Source organism: Paroedura picta, chromosome 3, assembly GCF_049243985.1.
Source record: "Paroedura picta isolate Pp20150507F chromosome 3, Ppicta_v3.0, whole genome shotgun sequence".
Lineage (NCBI taxonomy): Eukaryota > Metazoa > Chordata > Lepidosauria > Squamata > Gekkonidae > Paroedura > Paroedura picta.
In genome coordinates this window covers 83,811,955-83,826,450 of record NC_135371.1, presented here as the reverse complement: position 1 = coordinate 83,826,450, position 14,496 = coordinate 83,811,955, and the positions used below count along the sequence as shown (strand labels likewise).

General features: G+C 42.8%; 1 protein-coding gene across 1 annotated transcript in view; it reads right to left on the bottom strand.

Annotated features, from left to right (window-relative positions):
* Window positions 1–559: 559 nt before the first annotated feature.
* Window positions 560–14,496, bottom strand: part of RNF130 (ring finger protein 130) — a 127,914-nt gene continuing 113,977 nt past the window's right edge. The window contains exon 8 of the mRNA XM_077326609.1: window positions 560–6,239. Coding sequence (XP_077182724.1) covers window positions 6,130–6,239 — 110 coding nt within the window. The 3' untranslated portion in view covers window positions 560–6,129. The remainder of the gene's footprint in view (window positions 6,240–14,496) is intronic.

The following is a 14,496-nucleotide window of genomic DNA, read 5'->3' as shown; positions in this document are numbered from 1 at the left end:
ACATGTTTTAAAGCAGCTGTCATAACGAAGAACAGAAGCTACCTGAAGTCCAAGAATGGGCAGAACAATACAAACCTGAGATGACGCCTATGTTCACTTACTTACTATTCAGGTGAGTAGCCACGTTGGTCTGAAGCAGCAGAACAAAGTATAAGCTTTTGTGTACATGCACACTTCATTAGATATCTGATGAAATATGCATGCACACGAAAGCTTATACCTTGTGTTGGTCTTAAAGGTGCCACTGGACTCAAACTTTGTTTTACTTTTTACTGTTATTTCACAATTTTTGATTGCCTGATCAGAGAACATTTTTAGTTCAGACTATATGAATATTTGTTTAAAATATTTTATCTCCCCTTTCTCCTTAAGACAAGAAATGATTAGTTTCCAGAGCAAAGTAGAGACTGAAGCTTTCTAGATTTGAAAACAGTTTCTTAAAGGAAGTAGGGAGAAGGTAGGCCCAACAGAAACACAGAATGTACACATAATTATATTCCTGCCTTATGCACTGTAAAACTATATATGATTAAAATTTTATTGAATGAGTCTGAAGCACTATTTTTCAAAATTTAATCGATTATTTACCCGCAATCTTTTAAATAATCTTTAATATTTATATGCATTGAAGAATTAGGGCATATGTATAATACAGTCATATACTAATTTATTCTCTCTTCCCATGGAATCCTGAGATTTGTATTATGTGGGGAAAATGACTGATAACAGAACAAAGTTAATTTCCTATTTGGAAGAAGCTAAACACATTAAAATGGTATAAAGCCAAAGTAAGTGATGTAGATATATGCTGGTTGTCATTCTATACAATCTCCAAAACTCAAAAGTCTCAAAAAACTCATCTGTGTAAATAAACATCTGTGTAAATTGAGACTACTCTCTTACCAGTTTCATACCTTTCTCCCCTCATTCAGGACAGCAACAGACTATTTCTGCATACACAGAGTCTCCCAAACTTATGACATGATTAATTGTGTAAAGAACATTCTACAACTGCACACTAGACAATATCTCTAAAGCACACAACATAACTGCACTCTTCTTCACATTTCTACTGTGTACTTGCAGGGGGATTGTGTCAGGAAAAGGGAAGGGACAAAAAGGGAACCCCAGCAAGGCAGAAAATACCCACTGTGACTGCAATATGCTTAATGTATGTAGCTACTACATCTTTTAACATCACACACATTTTTGTCACCATACATTCTCTCAGGACAAAGTTTTATTCCCAGATGCAACTCCCCCAAGAGTTCACACGTGAAACAGTATCCTAATGTAAGCCAGCTTGTATAACACTTGAAACCTAGGTTGGGATCATACACTTGCCACACTGACAACCCTCTTCATGCAGTGGAAGAGCAGGCAGGCTCCTGCTCCTTTTCCCCTGCCTATACCAAACCACAAGGCAGCTGCTTCACGGCGAAACTCAATTTGCACAACTCTCCTTCCAAAAGATGTGGGCAGGCACAGAACCACGTGAACTGGAGGTGCTTGTGAATGGATCTCTGCCCAAAGTGTCCCATCTCATAAGGTATTGGTATGTGTGGTAGAGTGGAGGGTCCCAGATCTCTTCCTCCATCTTCCCAAGAACCTCTCTACTCTAGCAGATCTATGAACCATGCCTCAGTACATTGATGCCTCACTTCCCTATTACTGCAATAAAAAACATAATAGAAAAAAAGGTGAGAATATGTTTTCCATTCACTGAGCCACCATTTAGTTTATTTATAACACTATACACTGTATGGTTGGTGCAGTTTGGTTCATACGTTCATGCAAAACCCACAGAATTCTCTAATGTATATAATTCTTAAATACTTTGCCTGCCATAATGTGACCTGACATAGCTAAAGTGGTTACTGCATACATGTATGTGGGATAACATCTACTACAGCTGTATGCAACTAGCTTTAAACTGACAGATGTTCTTAAGAACACTGTATGACTAGAAGCCAAAAGACTCCCCTAGTTCCTAGTGGCATGTATAAAATATAGAGATGGTCATGTCCAGTCAACAATAAAATGAAGACTTCCTTGTAGACAGACTTGGGACTGTTCCCATTTGGTCTGTCCTACTGATAAGGTGAGGAACATTAAAAAATGCCTTTCTTAGGGGTTTGCCTGCATTAAGTAAACCGCTGGGTGACACAAACAAAATCCCTGACTGGGGTTCCTGATGTGTTTAATTTTGTTTTAAAAGTACCCTGGGGAGGGGATGGGGACAGGAGAGGTTTAACACCCCTCCATACCATTTCCAAAACTGAAATCCCGTCCTTGCTGTGTTGCTATTATCTTGGTGGCAGAAATAAGACAATCTATCCTTTCCCTTTAGGGCTTCTTGTGGCGCAGAGTGGTAAGGCAGCCGTCTGAAAGCTTTGCCCATGAGGCTGGGAGTTCAATCCCAGCAGCCAGCTCAAGGTTGACTCAGCCTTCCATCCTTCCGAGGTCGGTAAAATGAGTACCCAGCTTGTTGCTGGGGGGTAAATGGTAATGACTGGGGAAGGCAATGGCAAACCACCCCATATTGAGTCTGCCATAAAAACGCTAGAGGGCATCACCCCAAGGGTCAGACATGACTCGGTGCTTGCACAGGGGATACCTTTACCTTTACCCTTTCCCTTTACTTGGGTTTGTAGCAATTTAGGGACATGGTACAAAGGAAAACGACCTTGCCCCAAGACCAATCCAGTCCTCTGGCAGATGATTCTGAATAATATTAAAGACCTCAAGAAACCCAGTCACAAATCTCCCACATCTTATCTAGTTGCACTCTTGATTCTGAAAAAGCCACCTTGGGTATAAGGAGGTTTATGAAGAAAAACAAGTGTTTGACATTAAACCACAAGCAAGGTTCTAATAAAATGGCCACATATAATCTTAATTCAGTTATTAATTCATCCTACTGTATTGTATTATCCTTGTTGGGCATCTTTCTAACCGGCTTTCTAACAACATATAAAAGGTGCTATTTTGGAGGGCTTATATGAGATAAAAGGCAGCACTCACATTGACCTCTAGCATAGCATTAAGAAGCTCTAAGGACAAGAAGACCCTTCTTTTCTAAGAGTCTGTCCTTATTTGTATTGCTTTGATTGGTCAGAGTTGACATTGGATTTTACGGCTTAGAAGAAAAGCAAATGCAATATGTGGAAAGCTGGGAGTTAAACTAAATGCCTTTTTTGAATGCTGCCTATCAAGTGCTCCAAGCAGGGAATGTCCTCTGATGGCAGCTATTTCATACATGTGCCTCTTCATCAGCCAACAAATACTGAGGTATTTTGTACTGTACAACACCGGGCAGAGCAACATGTGCAAAAGAAAACTGCAGTTAATAAAGCAAGTTTCCATGTTCTATTTTCTATGCCTTGCTTATATTCCCAGGTTAAGTCACTGCTGGTCATGCCTCGGACCCCAATGGAAACTGTATCTGTGGCAGAGTCAACTAAGTCCACTGCATGTGAGCACCCTGTTTCATCTCTTGTAGCCTCCAGTGGGGCTGCAGCACAGTAGCAGAATACGTGCTTTTCAGGCAGCACCTGCCAAATCAGTCACTAAAGGATTTCGGCAGGGTGGCTACTAGGAAAGACCACTACGTGGAGCAACTGACACCTTCCGCCAACCAGAGTTGGCTTTTATGTTCTCTTGCTGTTTGGCAAGTGGACTTGGACAATTGTCTGTCAGGGGAATTCCTTGTTTACTAGATATAAATGAAGATGCAAACAGTGTAAATAGAAGCTGCCCTGTTACCTCCATATAATGATTCCAACTTGAAAAGCTATTAAGTTAGAAGGGGGAGATCGGACACTGGAATCTTACTGAAGAGAAACTGTACACATATAGTAATAACAGCAGTCTGCCAGTAATAAAAATCAAAGACCAAACAATTAAACCACTGTACTATTCCCACCTCTGGTTCTAGTACAAAATAAATGCATCATACTTCAGCCCCCAATCAGAGGCTGCAATAGAACCTCCTCTGAAATGGGAGAACCACTGCATAAGGGATTTTCTAATATTGTCTCAGTTTCTTGTTCTACTCAATCAACAGTGATTTTTGAACTCCTCATCCTACCCAACAGCTAAATTTAAAACTCTCACTTTCACAAGCAAAGTCTACAGGAGTCTGTATAGTTTTAAAATTAACTTCCATTCAACCAACATTATGATTACTTATAAGGGACAATGTCAGATTTATAGGTTTTTGGTTTTTTCCTTCTGGATTCTAGCCCTATACATTGCCATAAGACAGTTCTTAGCATAAAATTATTTGCCTGTCATATTGCATATCTCCCTAATACTGGTAGCTTGGGAAAAGGGGGGAAAAGAATGCAGAGCTTTTGTTTATGTACACTTGAAGGAGCATCACTGATATTTCCCATCAAATCTTCCAGACATTAAATTCCAACAGTTTAAGACTGTGCTTTTAAGAAGATTTTGTTTAGAATTTCTCATGTTAAAACTTACCTGGCGCATACAACAAACAAGAGGCCACCAGGACCCAGTCCTTAAGCTCACTCATCAGTCCAGAATGATCAGAGAAAATATGGCCATCTGAACAATACAAATGAAGCATTCTGCTAAGAGTTAGCTGCAAAGAGCTAGTTTCCAGTCAGCTCAGCAAATTAACATCACAGAATCACTACATTCCAGGGCAGGAAAAATCTTGTGAAAGCCCAGTTTCTGCAGAGGGGGTGGGGTGGAACTTTCCCTGTCCATCTTCCTACTTCTATAGTAAGTTGTCTGTGACAGGACACCCACTCAACATTTCTTATGTCTTTTTTTGGGTTTTCAATCTCTTCTGCAATCAGTATTCCTAGAGCATTAAGTTTTTGTCCATACTACAAGGATACCCTTTCTAACTCTACAGCAGCTCAAGAGTTGCAATGGGGAAGAAAATGACATGTCAGTTCTAACCGATGCAGCATCCTGGAGGAAAGTGGAATTAGTTGTACAATCCAACTCTCGCACTGTGTGTTTTTGTTTTTGTTTTTGCTTAGGCAACACTGTTGATGATTCTTTAAAAAAAAACAACACCATAAGACCATCTTTGTTTTTAGCTGTCCATGCCTGTGCAGTTAAATTAGAATGTTTCATCTTCAGCTTCTCCCACTAGTAAAAATGGACAGCAAAGCAGCAGTTGCCATTGCTCCTCCTCCTCCCCATGTTCATAATGTTGATGTCCTCTGGAGAAGGAAAGACTTCAGAAAACGTTTGTTGCTTCATGGCTACAGCTATCTCAGGTAAAAACATGTAGGAAGGAAGCTTCCAGCCATTTCAGTATGTAAAGCCAAAATACTAGCTTTTTAAAAATTAGAGTGAAAAAGAACAGATCTTTTAAAAACCAAGCAAGAACCTATTTTTGATGTCTGGATATTTCTTGTGATCTAAAGGTTTTATAAATATCAGCAGCATCTTTAAGTCAGCAATTCCCTCAACAGGAAGGCTGGAAAATGGCTGTTTTCTTTTTTTGCATTCATTCTAAGCAGCTTTTGTCCATATTTATCCTCAGCAATGGAGCAGAAAAACTCCAACGTTGTCTACTGAGGCTGACAGTCGTAATGCTGCTGTAATATTATAGCTTGTTCTGCCAGCAGCCAATTAAATGGCAAGCTGGAATGTCAATACATTTCTCATAAATCCCTTTGGAATTGGGATGTTCAATGTGAGTTTAAGGACAGAACAGAGAATAGCTGGAGTGCTTCAGGCAATGTCCCGCCACTCCCTCCAATAGGCAACTAAGTTGGCAAAACGCTGCAGTTTTGTAAAAAAGAGAGATATTATGTGCCTACTCAACAGAGGCAACTGTAGTACAAAATTAGAAACTGAGTAGGGCGAAACCTCTAGCATACTGACACCATTATGCCGACACTGCTGATGACAACTCGGCAACCTCCAGTAGCCAACTTGTGGCGCACATTCTTCATCCCCTTATCCTCCAATATTGCCTCAGCTGAGCTTCACCTTTGCAGCCTGGCAGCCAGGCACATGTTCTGGAAAAGGCCGCTCTTCTTCAGACAAAGAACACCCGTGGAAGGAGTACACAACAATAGGAATGAGAAACGGAAAAGGGAAAGGGAAAGAGAGCAAAGCAAGAAGAATGCAGATCCCCCTTCAGGTCTTGTTCTCATCATACATGTCCAAGACAGGCTCAATTGAAGAGAAGTCATTTTCATACACCAGGCTCCGAGGAGACAGAGAATTACGGTGGAAGAAATGGCCACCTACAAAAGAAGATACAAATGAAAAATCGTATTAGGTAGGAATGAGTGAGCAGAAAAGAACAGGGCACTTCATGTCAACAAGCGTACCTCATTTTTCTCTATTTATTTTATTCATACTAAAATCATAGAAGTGTGAAAATTATTGTATTTTTTTAAAAGGATTAAACATGTTTTGGTAATTCAAGTTATAGGAAAGAAACATCACATACTATTCTAATGGGAAATAAAATATGTAAACATAACACAATATAGTTGAAGATGAGAATAGGATCATGCTGAACAAATTGTATTTATGAAGTGACAATTCATTTAATACCTGGCTTCTTTCCTTCTGTTAAGTACAGCAATGGAAGCAATTGTTTCAAGAATGAGCCTAAGCAGATTATTTCCTATGCAATAAGCATCAGAAAGATATTTATAAGAGGTGGGCCTGTGAGACCTGCAGGGGGTATTCCACCCATCCATTAGGCTGGTGATATTCCCTGCCTCACCACTCACCACTCAACCCACAGCAGCCACCAGTGTCCTTTGTCACTGAGCAGTGACCAGCATCCTCTGCTTCTGCTTGGGTCTGCAGCGACTGCCAGCAACCACCAGCACACCTGGGCCCAGAGTGGCAGCTGGTGTCCTTCTCTATTGTGGCTAAGCCTGCAGAGGCTGTCAGCAACAGTGACTGGCAACTGCTGCAGCTCCAGCCGTGGCAGAGAAGGATGCCAGCTGCCACTCTTGACCTATAGTGGCAGTGGGCATCCTTCTCCATGTGGCTGGAGCTGCCCAGGGCAGTTCATAAGCACAGAAAACCAAGCCTATGCAAACAAAATGTTTTAAAATGTGTTAACATTAAAAACATAATAAACAGTCAATAGTAATAAAAAAATCAATAACAACCACCCCTAAAAGCAAGGCATATATAATAAAAGTACATAGAACAAAAGCAGTCTAAAATGTACTTTGGGCACAAGCCATTTAGGGCCTTACAGCTAAGAACTAACATTATGAATTGTGTCCAGAAATAGATGAACAAACAATGCGATCTTTCAACACAGGGCTAATACAGTGCTTGTGTCTAGCTGCTGACAACAACCCCACTGCCATATTCTGGACCAATTCACCTTTCATACAGTTTTCAACGAAAGCCCCATGTAGAGCAGTTTAACCTGTATGTTATTAAGAGCATGAATCACCATGTACTAATCATACTTTTTGAGGAAGTATGGTGGTTGGCATTTCAGCCACAGCTCACAAAAGGCCAGGATCGAACAGCACCCATAAGCTTTGAAACTGTTGGCATGGAACCCTTCCAGTACAGCCTGACCCTGCACTCAAGCATCTTCTTCCTTGACCAATAGCACTCAAGTCTTGTCTGGATCGAACTTCAGTTTATTGTTCCTCATTAATCTCATTACCTTCTCTAGGCATCTGTTCAGGACTTCCACAGACCCACCTGACTTAGTCATTAAGGAGAAGTACAGCCGGGTATCATCTGCTACACCTCTCTTTAAATCCACAGATGACTTCTCCCAGAGGTTTCATGTAGAGGTTATATACCACAGTGGACAAGTTAGATAGGTGAGCAGCTCAGGGATATTGTTAACTGCTCTCTCCAGTTGGGGGAGTTTCCTGAGGTGCTGAAGGAGGCGATGGTGTGCCCTCTCCTCAAGAACCCATCCCTGGACCCACATGACCCTGCAAGCTACCGCCCAGTAGCGCATTTAGCGTTCCTGGGTAAGGTGGTGGAAAGGGCTGCGGCGGACCAGCTCCTAGCGTTCCTGGAAGATACTTCGGCACTCGATCCATACCAGTCTGGCTTCCACCCTGGTCATGGGGTAGAGACTGGGTTGGTCTCCTTGTTGGATGACCTCCGTTGCCAGCTTGACCGAGGTGACTCTGCTGTGCTAGTTCTTTTAGATCTGTCGGCCACGTTTGACGTGGTCGATCACGAGCTGCTAGCGAGCCGCCTTGCCGGTATGGGGATAAGGGGTACAGCGTTACGCTGGATACGCTCCTTCCTCCAAAACCGGACAGAGGGTAGCCGTGGGAGAGGAAGTATCAGGACCTTACCGGCTCCCTTGTGGGGTCCCACAGGGCTCGGTGCTCTCTCCTACATTATTTAACATCTTTATGCACCCTCTGGCTCAACTGGTACGGAGCTATGGGCTGGCTTGCCACCAGTACGCTGATGACACCCAGCTCTTTCTCCTCATGGAGGGCCACCCGGACTCCCCCCCAGATCCATTTGCCAGATGTTTGGAAGCCGTAGCTGGATGGCTCGAGCAGAGTCGCCTGAAACTCAACCCCTCCAAGACAGAGGTTCTGTGGTTGGGCCGTAGGGGGGCAGATCAGGAAGCGCGCTTACCCTTTCTGGTCGGGACGCAACTTAATATCGCATCTCAGGCCAGGAATGTAGGGGTGACCATTGATGCCTCACTAACACTTGAGGCACAGATTAAACAGGTAGCTAGCCGGGCATTTTTCCATCTTCGCCAGGCTCGGCTACTAGCACCCTATTTGTCCTCCAAACACCTGGCCACAGTGATCCATGCGACGGTCACCTCTAGACTAGATTTCTGTAACTCGCTCTACACCAGCCTGCCTCTGGGCTTGATCCGGAAACTGCAAGTCGTCCAAAATGCGGCTGCTAGAGTCCTCACAGCTACACCATGGAGGGCTCACATCCAGCCAGTTCTGAGGCAGCTGCATTGGTTACCGGTCGCCTTCCAGATCAGGTTCAAGATTTTGGTTTTGACCTTCAAGTCCATCCGTGGCCTAGGCCCAGTATATATGAGGGACCGCCTTTTGCCCTATATCCCCCGCAGGGCGTTACGCTCTGCGGGGGCTAACCTACTGGTCGTTCCCAGCCCCAAGGAAGCCCACCTGGCCTCGACTAGGGCCAGGGCCTTTTTGGTCCTAGCCCCAACCTGGTGGAATGAGCTCCCGGAAGAGCTGAGGGCCCTGCGGGAATTACCAGCATTTCGCAGGGCCTGTAAGACGGAGCTCTTCCGCCAGGCTTATAACTGAGGCTAGGCGGAAAGAAGATCAGCCCCCCCCCCCACAAACTGGCGGTAGAGAGCATCACCCCCCTCCGTAGTTGAGGATGCGGAGAGCAAATGAGTAGATTACGCCATCGCTGTTGCCATTACTGTAAATTATCGGTTTTTATTGTCATTTTATGGTTTTAGGGGACGGGGTTATGTAAGCCGCCTCGAGCCTTCGGGGGGAAGCGGGGTATAAATATGAATATGAATATGAATATGAATATGAATATGAATATGAATATGAATATGAATATGAATATGAATATGAATATGAATATGAATATGAATATGAATATAAATATAAATATAAATATAAATATAATATTTGGGAGACCTCACAACATTTTATTTGTTTGTTTGCTTACATACATACATTTATATATCACTCTCTCTTGTGGCTCAGGGTCATTTACAGGGAAAGATTTGTAGTACAGTACAAAGAAAGCGTCACGAACCACATAACATTTCAAACAGTAAAACACATAATATTTTAAATGGTAGAACCTTTAAATTTTAAAGCTCTGTAACTGAGCAATTTTTTTGACTGTACAGATGTAGATTCAGTTCTTCCAAGAGTGTTTGCAGTTGGTAGTGGGGAGGGGCCTCTAGTTGCTGGCTGTTTAATTGGCCTTGACTGAAATCAGAAATGATCTATCAAATCTTCATCGCAACTTTTCTCCCAAACTCACTCTAGCTGTCTCAGCTCCCATTTCTTCTCACAGAGCTCCTCTGTGTACCAAGGAGCCTATTTTGGATGGGGGCATCGGGAGGGGGGGGGGTGATCTCATTGATGGCAGTCAGTACCTGGTTGTACCAGTCACTGACTAGCTCATTTAGAGAAGCACCGGGAGGCATTGGGTCCCACAAGGCATTCAGGAATCCATTTGGATCCATAAGTCTCCTTGGGTGAGCTAAAATTTACTGAGAAGGGGACAGTATTCTTAGCTGGGCCTTCAGGGCATAGTGGTCTGACCATGAAACAGAGTTAGCAATTATCAACTCCACTTCCAGTTCTGTGCTGAAGATAAGGTCCAGCTGTGGCCGACTTGATAGGTGGGGCTTGTGACAAACTGTGAGAGTTCCAGTGTCACCATGGCTGACACTAGGTCCAGCCCATTTCCAGAGCATGGCAGCTCAGTGTGGACATTGCTACTCCCTCCAGCTTGCAGTCCATGACTGATGAAGGATGGTAAACTTGGCAGGGGACAGTTCTTTTAAGGAATCTGTTTCACCCTCCCTAACCCAGGTTTCCATCACGCATGACAGGTCTATTTTCTGCTCTGCAAAATAGTTTTGCAGCATAATGGTCATATTTTTAATCAACTTGGTTCTGTACAGCATCAGTGTTGGAGTCAGTTTCTTAACCCTAGCCTCCACCCAAGTGCCAAGGGATGGGATGGAGATAAGTGGCCAGAGGACTGAACTGCAATCCTCCATCATCACTTTCTGGAATTTGGCAAACAAGAGCAGAACCATTAAGTATGGTATCCCCCTTTCCTAGCCCTGCCTGCCTGATTAAGATGATGCCATTATTTTTTTAAAGCTGGAAATCTAGCATTTATTGCAATTTATATAAAGAAAGAAAATACAAAAAAGAGCATAGAAAAGCATAGATTACAATATATCTTGCTGTTCATCTAAAACATTTGTTAATTAACTGTCCAAATAATTCATATAGTAGCCCCAGAGTGCATGAAATTCATCTATGGGTTGATTGTTCATTAGGCTTGTAAGTTTCACCGTTAGGGCTAACTCCCCCAATTTCTCAAACCAGTCGGTATACTTTGGGAGTCTCCTGAAGTTTCCAAGTCTTGCAGCCACCATGTGGACTGCCATTGTTGTGTGAAAAAAGAAATCACCAGCTTTTCTGGGAGTATTATCAGGCAGTACACTTAATAGCATAAATTCAGGACAGAGAAGAAATGTAATCTTCAACATTGCTTCTAAAATATCATGAATTTTTATCCAAAATGTCTGGATGTTTTTACAAGTCCACCACATAAGAAGGAACCGACCTTCTCCTTACATTTCCAACACTTTATATCCAAATTTCCAGATATTTTACCCAACAACTCAACAACTTCTGCATCAAACCTGGTGGGAAAGTCCTGGTGGAGTGACAAGATTTTCTTCATAGAATAGCTCACTGCTAATATCCAATTTCAAACTCTAGGACAATCCTAAGGATGTCAGCAATCTAATTGTTTTAAACAGTTGTGCCAGGCATGAGCTTGTGGAGACAATGGCAGCCACACAGAATTTCTTATTAATGGCCTTCACTGCCATCTCATAAACATTCCTAAGTGTCTTAGATTAGATGTCTTATAAGAGATTCTTGATGCTTCATCACGATTTTTTTGCCAGACTCTATCTAGCCATCTCAGCTACTGTTTCTGCATGTGCAGCTCTGATGTGTACCAGGGACCTGCCTTTGGGTAGGAGATGAAAGGGCATTGGGGAGCAAAAATGCCGGTGGGGCTAGTTGCCCTAGGGTGACTGTCTCAGCTTCCTGCACCCCGGTTTAGTTCAAGCAAGCCATTTCCCACTGCCATAATTCCCTCATCCCCATAATCACTAGGATCCCCAGCCCTTGGCTGGCCTCCCACCACCTCCACCTAACATCTCAATTACCCACTCTTCCTCCCCCAGTACAATACAGTACAGTACAACCCGACTACTACACAATTATTGCATTCTGAATTAAGGCTGCATTTTGTCTAATCCTCTCCCATTAGGTGACAGCCCTCAGGTTATAACAAAATTCCAAACTGGGTGGGAGCTAGATGTTTTGTCTAGTTTTTAATCTTTTCTGGAGGGGCTGGTAATAAATTCACTGACCAGCTGTTAAGCCCATAGATATTAACTGCTTCAGACAGAAAGGAACATCTCTGTTCCTTGTGCTGGTAGCTATGAGTCAGTAGGAGCAGAGGCTGTAGGTCAGCTGTTATAGAAACACTAGGCAGAGTGCAGAGGTGGATTCTCCTTTAAGATGGATTGTAGAAGTTTCCTGCCACTTGGAGCACACTTTGTAAGTTAGTCTGGTTACATGCCCTTTGCCAGCCAACCTCACTTGGTGTAATTCAACCAATTCCTCGCCTTGGGATCATCTGTCAATTCTCTGAGCCAAGGCAGCTTTCAGGGCACAGATCTTCCGGCGCTGATAGCAGTCTTTCACCGACGTAGATGGAAAGCCTCTGGCTGATCCAATCTATCACCATACATCTGCGGAGTATGTCTCAAGCTGGCAAGAGGGGCAAGGCCTCTGATAATCCCTTGGCAAAGATTGGCATGCAAGCCCCAAGCTCCTGAAGCGGGAGCTGGGCCCCTATCTGCATGCCCACATGGATCATTGTTCATGGGGCAGCAATACAGAAGAAAAAAATTCTACTTAAGAAAGTTGACTGACTGTCTGAATGGATTTCTGTCAGAGCTTTGCTTTTCCCTGCTGTGAAAGAAACAGTACAGGCTAAATTTAAACACAGTCATGAGCTTTTCGATGACTACAATTTGGTTCAATTTCCCCAAACTCTGCAATGAAGACAATGTCTATTCTCATCAAATAGGACTCTCTTCTTTCTCAGTTCTGTTAACATGGAAGGCAACAAATACTTGCTATGATCTTAGTTTGTTGCTTTAACCTGATCTGTGCCTTGCTCTCTGACCAGAGTCTCAGTAATACCAACTGTTGTTAAAGAAACACAGCATGGAGCATTCTTGCTCACAAAGGGAAAAATTAGCCCATACACCTTATAGTAAATAGATATTATTTGGTTCTTTGAATACAGTAAACAGAACTGCTTGCCTTTGGATTGGATGGCAAAATGACTTTGGTTGCTTACTGAAAGGGTGCTTCTCCTCTGAGGTAAGAATGACATTTTGGCTGAGTGATTTACACCAGGGGTAGTCAACCTGTGGTCCTCCAGAGGCATTTGCTGGCAGGGGCTCATGGGAATTGTAGTCCATGGACATCTGGAGGACCACAGGTTGACTATCCCTGATTTACACCACTCTGTCATGGGGGAGGGAGGGGGAGGAACAAATCTTCCACTTCCTGATTCCTTGTGTGGGATTGACTCTGAGCTCAGTTTTGGACTCCAAGAGTAATGCCCTTATCTAAAAAACACCAGCATCAAACTAGCATAGAAGATAACTCCTAACAATCAACAAACCATTTATATGAAGGAATAAATCACAGGAAGGAGAATTAGAAATTAAGGGTAACCTGATTCTATGCTCTGCAATAACCTAAGAGAAAAATTATTTGTGGGGAAAAATTGTACTAGGTATATTAACAGTAAGCTAAGGACTCAGATGATTATGAAACATGAGAGGCAAGATGTTCTCCTGACTTCAGAGAAGAACACTCCTTGGTAAGCAACCAATGTTTGTTCCCCCCTTAGGCAGAGGACATCTTAGCTGGGACAAGTCCTGGGTGGGCTATCATCCTGATCCATAACATGATGCAATGCCCTCCTGCCAAATGCTATATCAGAACTTTATACATTGAGCTTATAACACCTTACAAATTTGAAAAATAGGACTAAGTGGCAACCTTGCACACACCTCCTCTAGAGAGGCACATTTTACGAATGCTGCTTTTGTCACAGCCAGTCTTATAGAGTGTGCAGTAATTCCCACAGGCACATTCTGTTTTGGGACTTTATAGGCTGCAGTAGCTTTTAGACACTTGTTAACAAATGTTTTGGACATTTCGGCACCCATATTTGGCAGGAACACCAAAATGAAAAGACTATAAATTTTCCTCATGCTCTCTGTCCTAAGTATGAATGCTTTCAGGGACCCACTCACATTAAGGTGTAACCTGCCTTTTCTGTAGGACGCCTAGGTTTGGGCAGAAGAATGGTAAATTAATCTCCTGAGAGACAAAGAATGAGGAATTGACTTTGGGATAAAATGAATTCTATGGGCATTTAGAATATGCCAGTTTTTCTCTGTATGATGTCTAGGACTAGGACAAGGGATGGCAAGCTGATCTGCAAATTATCAAGAGAGGAACTGGTTTTAGGATGTAAAGCCGGATCTGTTCTAAGTCTTTATGAAAAAAGGAGAGTTCTGATTTAATGAAAGGAGCCAAAATTTTAGTCACTCTTCTAGCAGTAGTACTAGCCAATGGAAGTAAGGACTTCATCCTCAGCTAATTCACTCATAAGCTACAGAGCAGGAAATGAGCCAATCAAAATGCTGAACTCTCAAGGGACATG